At 37.9% G+C, this 10,064-nt stretch overlaps 1 protein-coding gene across 2 annotated transcripts in view; it reads right to left on the reverse strand.

Annotated features, from left to right (window-relative positions):
- Positions 1-2,154, reverse strand: part of CLEC2A (C-type lectin domain family 2 member A) — a 29,738-nt gene extending 27,584 nt beyond the window's left edge. Inside the window, exon 1 of one of the 2 annotated variants that reach the window (XM_054445139.2) lies at positions 1,295-1,492. In XM_054445139.2, coding sequence (XP_054301114.1) covers positions 1,295-1,349 — 55 coding nt within the window. In that variant the 5' untranslated portion in view covers positions 1,350-1,492. Of the gene's footprint in view, positions 1-1,294 lie in introns of both variants that reach the window. The other variant, XM_054445138.2, reaches the window with a different exon arrangement.
- Positions 2,155-10,064: the final 7,910 nt, after the last annotated feature.

Here is a 10,064-nt window from a genome sequence, read left to right on the forward strand (position 1 = left end):
TTCTTGGCGCTTCTTCATTTTATTAATATCTTTCCTTTTGGAGCATTTTTATTATACTTTAATTAAATTCTCAGAATAGATGTTCTAATGATTCCTGCAGCCCGGCTTTCTCATAATCTTCCAGTAAATGCTTCACAGTACTTCATATTTTGTCTCTTTTCGTTATGCAATGAGATAAATTTTTTTCCACTTTTTACTCTCTAAACTCTTAAATCTGTTACCCAGACAAGCCTGACTAATTTATTTGGCTAAACGAATGGAATCTTATTTCTTTTTGTAATACTAATGTCCAATTGTGTAAAATGTAGAATAATTTTAAAAATTTTTCTTATGCAGTTTTCATAGATCAAGAGTTCGTAACTATGACCAACAGTTAGAATATACAAGGAAGTAAATTTAACCTTACCCTAAAGAAACTTCTAACTAGAACGTCGTTAAATTAAAATGGAAAGTCTTCTAAGACAGAGAGTTATTATCACAGAAAACATTCTAGTATAGGCTGCTAGAAATGCTGTAGCTAGAAATCGCACGGTAGATGAAAAGTTTTACTAGGTAGCTACTGAGGTCTCTTCAACTTTTAAGAGTATCAGGCTTACTTATTATTAAAAGAATTATACCAATTGCCCTGGGAATTCATATCAGTAAACTCTAACAGTGGTTTCAGCTGGAGTCTGTAACTCCTTTCAAGATTTTACTTTTTATCTCTTCACTGTCTTTATCTTAAAGTTTTGGCAGGCTTCCTATTCCAGTCATTTGGCATACAATTCATTCATTTTCTTTAACATAAACCCTCAGAACTATTGCAAATGGAGGGTGTTTGTATGTGTAACTTGTTTTTATTTATTGGTTTGTTGATGTTTCAATCCACTGAAAACAAACTTCATTGTTAGCCTTAGCTGAATCTTACAATTTTTGAAAAGTTCTTTTCAGTCTCATTAAGTCACAATGATCGAGCCTCCTTCCAGAGTGAAGCATTTGCTTTTTATCCTGTATAAAAGTGTTAAGCAATTTTTTTCCTGTGAAAGTACATTTTAAAAACATTCTTATTGAGATATAATACACGTACCATAAAATTCTCCCCCAAAACCTTCTTACACACAAGCTTATGCCCTCTCTTGCAGACATAAAACTCTACATGCTCTAGCAGGCTTCCACAATTCTCCAGAAGTGCTTCCCCATCCCTCACTTACTTTAGAAGACTTTCACGGTAAGTAAAGAGTCCACATTTTTAAGCTGTCCTGTATTTTGTTTTATCTTTCCTTTACTTCCTTCTCATTCACTCTATAAAACTTACCTATCCGACGTATGAAGCCATCAGCTCTGCCATCCCGTAGCTCTGGATTAATCATGGCAATGTGCTAACTGATGGAGATCAGTAGGAGAGGACTAGAAAGCTTTTTATGTACATCACTTACTTAGGCACTGAGCAAGCTTCAGTCAAAAGAGACTTACCCAATCCAAATGGAAAACATCAGTACTAATTTTAGATCAAAGATAAAAGTAGGCAGACTTGTTAGTTTAGGGAAGGAATTGAAAAATTAACTCATCCAAAAGGATCGTAAAGTCAATCACGTAAACACCACAACAACCGTGCTATGGAACATTTCCATCATCTTTCTTTTTTTCCTTTTGTGATCACTATCTTTTCTGACCCTGGACCCTGGCAAGCATTAATGTGCTTTATATCAATATAGTTTTTCCTTTCATGGAATTTTTTTTTTTTTTTTGAGACGGGGTCTCACTGTGTTGCCCAAGCTGGAGTGCAGTGGGGAAAACTTGGCCCATTGCAACCTGGACCTCCTTGGCTGAAGCAATCCTCCTGCCCTACCCACCCAAGTAGCTGGGACTACAGTCGCGCACCATCATGCCCTGCTAAGTTTATTTTTTGTAGAGACTAGGTCTCATTATATTGCCCAGACTGGTCTTGAACTCCTGGGCTTAAGTGATCCTCTGGCTTCAGTCACCCAAAGTGCTGGGATTACAGGCATGAGCCACCACGGCCAGCCCCTTTCATAGAATTTTATATAAATGGTATCATGTAATATGTAGTGTCTTGTCTCTCGCTTATTTCATTTATAATGCTTTTGAGATTCACTCAAGTTGTTGTGCATGTAAGTAGTTCATTCCCTTTTATTTCTTAGTAGTATTCCTATTGTATGTTATACCAGAAATTATCTCTTCTATCACTGGTTGATGGACTTTTGTTTCTAGGGTGTGTCTGTTATGTATGAAACTGCTGTACACAAGCATTTTTGTGTGAGCAAGTTTTCTCTTGGATAAATTCCCAGAAATTGAATTGCTGCATCATATGTTTATCTTTATAAAAAGCTGTAAAACTGGCTGGGCGCGGTGGCTCACGCCTGTAATCCCAGCACTTGGGGAGGCCGAGGCGGGTGGATCATGAGGTCAGGAGATCAAGACTATCCTGGCTAACACGGTGAAACCCCGTCTCTACTAAAAATACAAAAAAATTAGCCAGGTGTGGTGGCGGGTGCCTGTAGTCCCAGCTACTCCGGAGGCTGAGGCAGGAGAATGGTGTGAACCCGGGAGGCGGAGCTTGCAGTGAGCTGAGATCATGCCACTGCACTCCAGCCTGGGCAACAGAGGAAGACTCCATCTCAAAAGAAAAAAAAAAAAGCTGTCAAACTGTTTTCCAAAGTAGGTGTATGAGATTCAGTTTCCATCAACAATACATGAGACAGTTCCAGTTACTTCACATCCTCAACACCACTTGTTATTGTCTATCTGTTTTAATTTTAGCTCTTCTAGTATACATATATTGATCTCGCATATGGTTTCAGTTTACAGTCTTCTAGCGACTAATGATGCTGAGCATCTTTTTATGTGCATATTGATCATATGTCTTCCTTGGTGACATGTTTGTGCAATACTTTGCCAGTTTTTCATTGGGTTGCCTATTATTAAGTTATGAGTTCTTTTTGAATATTGGATATGAGTCACTCATTGTATACATGTTTTGCAAATGTTCTTTCCCAGTGTATGACTTTATTCTTTACTTCTTCACAGTTCTTTTGAAATGTCAGAATTATTTCTTTTAAATAAAGTCAAATTTATCGTTTTTTCCATGGTGTATGAGTTTTGTGTCTTCACTGTGAAACCTTTGCCTATCTCAAGGTCACAAAGATTACCCCATTTTTTTCTGGCCTTTTTAAATTTTAGCTCTTATATTTAAGTTTTTGGCTCATTTTGATAAAAGCTTTGCATATGGGATAGTTTGCATAAAAATCAATATAAAATTTTCAAAATATGAATATCCCATTGTTCCAGGACCATGTGCTGAAAAGATTATCTTTCTTTTTTGAATTACTTTGTCACTTAGCTGAAAATTCAGTCTCCTTTAATTAGTACTCAGCAATGTTTTAGAGTTTTTAGTGTACAACTTTTGCACATACATCATTTTTATCCCCACGCATTTTATATTTTTGATATCAGTGCAAATGGTATTATAGATTGAACTTAAATTTCCAATTGTCTGGCCTTGGTGGCTCACGCCTGTAATCCCAGCACTTTGGGAGGCCAAGGCGGGTGGATCACGAGGTCAGAAGATCGAGACCATCCTGGCTAACACGGTGAAACCTCGTCTCTACTAAAAAACAAAAAATACAAAAAAAAATACAAAAAATTAGCCGGGCATGGTGGCAGGCGCCTGTAGTCCCAGCTACTTGGGAGGCTGAGGCAGGAGAATGGCGTGAACCCGGGAGTTGCAGTGAGCCGAGATTGCGCCACAGCACTCCAGCACTCCAGCCTGGTCGACAAAGTGAGACTCCGTCTCAAAAAAAAAAAAAAAAAAAATTTCCAGTTGTCTGTTGTTAGGATGTAGGAATGTAATTTATTTTTGTTTATTTACTTCGCATCTTCAGACTTTGCTGAACTATGCACTTATTCTTTCTATAACCTGTTTTTTAGATTCCTTAGGATTTCCTGCAGAAGTGTTTATGCCACTGTGAATAAAGGCCATTTTACTTCTTTTCTAATAAGCATTCCTTTTGTTTCTTTTTCTTGCCTTATTTTACTGCTAGCACCAGCATAATTGTCAAATAAAAGGGGAAGATTTCCTATTCTTGCGATGTCTCCAGTCTTAGGAGGAAACCATTATCTTCTATCATAAGGTATGCTAGGTGTAGGGTTTTGAAGACGCTGTTTATCAGCTTGAGAAAGTTTCCTTCTATTCTTATTCTTAGTTTACTGTTTATCCATCTTTGAACTGGATAAAAGTTGATCTTTCCAAAACACCAGGTATTGTTTCCATTAATTTTCTCTTTTAGTTTTCTCGTTTTTATTTCATTGTTTTCACTTCATTCTTTTATACATTAGGTTTAGTTTTCTCTTGTTTTTCTCTTTTAACATAGAAGGCTAGATTAACTTAAGGCTTTTCTTCATTTCTAATATTAGCACTGCATTGCTCTCCATTTCCTCCTATGCACTCTTTTAGCTGCATCCCACAAAACAATGTTGTGTTCACATTTACATTCAGTTCAAAATATTTCATAATTTTCTTTGTAATTTCTTCTTTTTCCTATGCATTAATTTGGGGTATGTTTTTACATTCTAAATATGTGGGGATTTTGCAGATACAATGTGGGTTACTGGTTCCTAGTTTGATTCTGTTGTGATTAAAGGAATACTTTAATTTTTTTAAATTCTTTGGAATTTATTTAATGTTTTTTGTGACCCAGATATGGTCTGTCTTGATTTTTTTGCATGAACTTGATAAAAGAAGTTAATTCTGCTATTGTTGGGTGGGTATTTCATAAGTATTAATGAAAGTTTGCTTAATGGTGTTGTTCAGCCTTCTTCTATAAATTACTTTCTAATTATTCTATCAATAACTGGCAGAAGGTGGTTGAAATTCCCAGTTATAATTGTGTTTGTCTACTCCTTTCAATTCAGTTTTTGTTTCTTGTATTTTAAATCTCTCTTATTAGATGCACACACAATTATGATTATGTTCTCTTGATGAATTGACCTATTTATCATTATGAAATGTGCTCCTTTATCCATAGTAATGTGCCTTCTATGGAAGTCTACTTTATCTTCTAGTAGATATAGCCAATTCAGTTTTTTACTATATATATTTTATATAGTAAATATACTATATATATTTACTATATAAATACACTATGTATTTTATATGCACATTTATATTTGTGCATATACATGTAAACATATTAATGTAAGTCTATATATATCTAAATATGTGGCATATGCATATATGTGTATATATGCATTTTGAGTGTATAAATAGACAGGTATTTATGTGTTCTAGAATACATGAATACAGGCATCTATATTTCAGTAAATGTATCTGTGTGAGTGCTTATATGTGTAGATGTGAAAATTGAAGTTTTCACACCAAATTACAGAAAATAGGAAGTACTAAAGTGAGATTCCAAAAAGCCTACTAGGATTTTCAAAAGAAATGAGTAAGACACTCCTCCAGCAACTTCCTTTGTTCAGTGTTTGACATTAGCTTTTTGTCCAAAGAGTTTAAGCCTGCTGGAGGTCTTTGCTCAAATAATAAATACCCCATGTTTCCAAATGTGTTCAGGTGTAGGCACTAGGTACTGTTTACTCCATGTTAGGCACATTACATCCATTGACTAATCAAATCCTCGTCAATTACCTATGTAATAATCTCAACTAATTTGCCTCCTTGTATTATAAATGGAAATAATCCTGTTTATTAACACCTTTCCCTAGTTTGAGCTGCCTGCTCTCATTAACAGATAAAACAACATACTTGCGGCTGGGCGCAGTGGCTCACGCCTGTAATCCCACCACTTTGGGAGGCCGAGGCGGGCGGATCACGAGGTCAGGAGAACGAGACCATCCTGGCTAACACGGTGAAACCCTGCCTGTACTAAAAATACAAAAAATTAGTCGGGCGTGGAAACTGGTGCCTGTAGTCCCAGCTACTCGGGGAGGCTGAGGCAGGAGAATGGCGTTAACCCGGGAGGCGGAGCTTGCAGTGAGCGGAGATCTCGCCACTGCACTCCAGCCTGGGCGACAGAGCGAGACTGCTTCTCAAAAAAAAAAAAAAAAAAAAAAAAATTTGCTTCAGCCTGGAATCTTTGCTTTTGGTGCTTCGGTGCAGAGACAGAAAACGGGCACTCAGAGTCACACTGGTAGTTGCACACTGTATCTGCAGAGGGCGTGTCTCATCTGTACCCTGCTGGGTTACAGGATTTCAGGAGGTATTTTTGTCCACCTGCGAATTCCATTTATTACCTTTCATTTAACAGACAGTGTCTTTCCTTTCTGCAGTTGATTTTGCTAGAGAGGCAATTCATAAGGTGAGGTCCTATTCATAGTATGACTTGCTTTCTCACGACCTCCTTCCATTTTTAGTAACTCCCTGGTCTATTTGGTGTCTTTAAAAAAAGAACTTGGTAATGGAGACTTCTTTTAATATGGAAATGTGGTCTGGCAATAACTTATTCCTTTCCACATGTAACTGACCCAATCTGGTTTCCAGATGACAAGTGTGCAAGCCCCAGATGTTGAGAAGCCATATTTCAACTGCTTCCTGCATCTGTTGAAATATAATTGTTCATACTTGCTATCCCTTATGTTTCTTGTAACAATTTGCACACTTCTTGCCAGAATAAATGCCATTCTCTGTATGCTTCAGAGAGTTCCGCAATTTGATCAGTGTGTGTGTGTGTGTGACCTTCAGTAAAACACTTCTAAAGGGTGAAAGCTCTTGTCTGGCATAGACATGAATTCCTTCCTCTGGTAATAATTAGGTTATTTCCAGAAGCACAGTGTCATTTTTTTTTTTTTTTTTGAGATGGAGTTTCTCTCCTGTGGACCAGGCTGGAATGCAATGGTGCAATCTCGGCTCACGCAACCTCCACCTCCTGGATTCAAGTGATTCTCCTGCCTCAGTCTCCTGAGTAGCTGGGATTATGGGCATGCGCCACCATGCCTGGCTAATTTTGTATTTTTAGTAGAGACGGGGCTTCTCCATGTTGGTCCAGCTGGTCTCGAACTCCTGACCTCAGGTGATCCACCCGCCTCAGCCTCCCAAAATGCTGGGATTACAGGTGTGAGCCACCACGCCCAGCCCATTCTTTAAATAAAAGCTTTCCTGTTTAAAGCTTTTCAAAGGAGCAGACCACCTTGAAGATTCTCCCTAGGGTTGATATGTGTCTAATTCATTTTATAAAATTATTCTTATCTTCATTTTAAAGCTTTGGCTATATAGTCAGAAATGTCCTGGATAACAAACTATTTTGTATTTAATTTAATTTGCCTCTTCATTGTCTTATTCAACAAATATTTACAGAATGCCTAATTAGTACTTGGCATTTTTCAGGGTGCTTGAGATACATCTATGAACAAAATAGACACAGATTCCTTTACTCATGGGGTTTCCATTCCAGGAAGTTTAAACATAAAGACTAAAGATAGTAAACGAATGGTATGGTATTTCAGTATGGAATAAGTTCCGCTAAAAACAAAAGACAGGCCAGGTTAAAATTGATTAGTAATGTCAAGGTTGAGGAGTGTGAGCTGCAATTTTAATAGGGTAGTCACTGTGAAAGTGAAATGTAAATGAACTTTGAGGAGGGAAAGTGCCATGTGGATACCATCATCCTGGTGAAACTGTGTGAAGATCCTAGGGCAAGTGTACGCCTGGCACATTCCAGAAAGAGTGAGGAAGCCAGCTGTGTCTGGAGGAGGAGAACAGTGAGAGAAGAGTTCGGCTAAGTACCAACAGGGTAATTCCGTTATTGCCATTCTGAGGCCTGTGGCTAATATTCTAAGTGAAATGGGAAGATGGAAAACTACTTTGGGCAGAATAGCAGTGTGATCTGACATACATTTAATATGTTCACTCTGGGTACTGTCCTCAGAATAAGTTGGAAGGGGATGAAATCCACTCACCTAGCCTGAATAAATATACTTAAAAATGTTCAGAGTTCTGCTCATGTTCATAAAATTCAACCCGTAGCCCATTATTTGTTCCTTTCTCTTTTCTTCTTTACATGTCTAATTTTCTCCACTGGGCGCTCTGACTCCTTTTAACATTATTTCTATTTCAGTACAGCTGGATAGAAATGTCATCATTAGGAGATGCAAAGTGGTCCCCTTTTAATGTGATAGTCACCACTCCAGAGATGGCTAATGGAGATGTTTAATGACCTCAAAAATGCATAAGTCTCATTCCCCATCCTCTTTTTGCTAACAATGGTCATTTTTTTGTAGCACAATAATCTGAAAATTTTAGAATTATTTTTGTTCTTGTACAGCATGTAAATTATAATTTAACAACAGCTGCATTTAACCTGCTAACACAATTTACACACTATTAAATTCCGGCCCCATAGAGAATGAGAAGATGAGAAGATGCTGACAAAATGTGCTTCTGATGATGCTAAACATAACCATCTATTTTTTCTCTCTTTTTTTTTTTTTTTTTTTGAGATGGAGTCTCACTCTGTTGCCCAGGCTGGAGTGCAGTGGTGCAATCTCGGCTCACTGCAAGCTCTGCCTCCCGGGTTCACACCATTCTCCTGCCTCAGCCTCCCGAGTAGCTGAGACTGCAGGCACCCGCCACCACGCCCGGTTAATTTTTTCTATTTTTTAGTAGAGATGGGGTTTCACCGTGTTAGCCAGGATGGTCTCGATCTCCTGATCTCGTGATCTGCCCGCCTCGGCCTCCCAAAGTGCAGGGATTACAGGCGTGAGCCACCGCGCCTGGCCAACCATCTATTTTTTCAATATTATTTTCCATATTGTTTGAATGTCTATAATATAACGTGTGTGAGACCCAGCTGAATTTAAAATGTGGTTCTACCTTTTACTATAATCCCAGGTAAACAATCTTTCATTTGCTCATTTATTTAAGCAAAAAATGATAAAAATTATTCATCATTTAGGGGTAAAAATATTTAGCATAGTTCATGGTACAAGTTAATACTCAAAAGAGAATTACTCATTATATCAGGAAATGTAAAAGTGAAGAAAAGAAAACTAGGCCAAAGTAAAATATTAAGAAGCGCAGAGATTTTAATAACAGCCAGATGTTAACCCTTGCCCTCTGTCCTTCTGAGACCCGTGTAAGTATTAGCTGGAATCTAAACCCCATAGGTTTGTGGGAATCCAGAGAACTCTCCATGATTTCTTCAAGTCACCAGGGCTTCCTTCTTCGTTGTCCTCTCCATCTCTAAATACTCACTTTTTGCTCCCATGACTCATAGCACAAAAGTCGATTCTTTCACTAGTTTCAGCGACAACAGCAACAACAAATCCACTTAATGTAAATAACTCGCTAGTTTCATAACTTGACTAAGGACCTAGGGAATCATGGGAAGTTGTACGCAGCTCAGTATTTCCAGGAAATTTGGTCTGTGATGATGATGCAAGGTCAGAGACCCTAGTCAACCTCTTAGTATTTCTCCCATGGACCTTCTTTCCAAGTTTTATTTTTTAACTTTTATTTTAGTTTCAGGACTATATGTGCAGGTTTGTTATATAGGTAAATGGTCATGTTCTGTAGGTCATGGAGGTTTGGAGTACAAATTATTTCATCACTCAGGTAATAAACATAGTACCTGATAGATAGTTTTTCATTACTCACCTTCGTCTCACCCTCTTCCCTCAAGTAGGCCCTGATGCCTTTTGTTCCCTTGTGTCCACATGTACTCAATGTTTAGCTCCTACTTATACGTGAGAACACATGGTATTTGGTTTTCTGTTCCTGCGTTAGTTCATTTCGTAGAACGACCTCCAGCTCCATCCATGTTTCTGCAAAGCACATGATCTCATTCTTTTTTATGGCTGGGTAGTATTTCATGGTGCAGATGTACCATATTTTCTTTATCCAGTCTACTATTGATGGGCATCTAAGTTGATTCTATGTCTTTGCTATTTTGAATAGTGCTGCAATGAACATACTCAACATATATGCTTTTATGGTGGAGCGACTTATATTCCTTTGGGTATAAGCCCAGTGATGGGATTGCTGGGTTGAATGGTAGTTCTGTTTAAATGAGTGACATACCACTAAGATGAGTGAAGCACTGGATGCTCACCAA

This window comes from Pongo pygmaeus, chromosome 10 (genome assembly GCF_028885625.2).
Source record: "Pongo pygmaeus isolate AG05252 chromosome 10, NHGRI_mPonPyg2-v2.0_pri, whole genome shotgun sequence".
Taxonomy (NCBI): domain Eukaryota; kingdom Metazoa; phylum Chordata; class Mammalia; order Primates; family Hominidae; genus Pongo; species Pongo pygmaeus.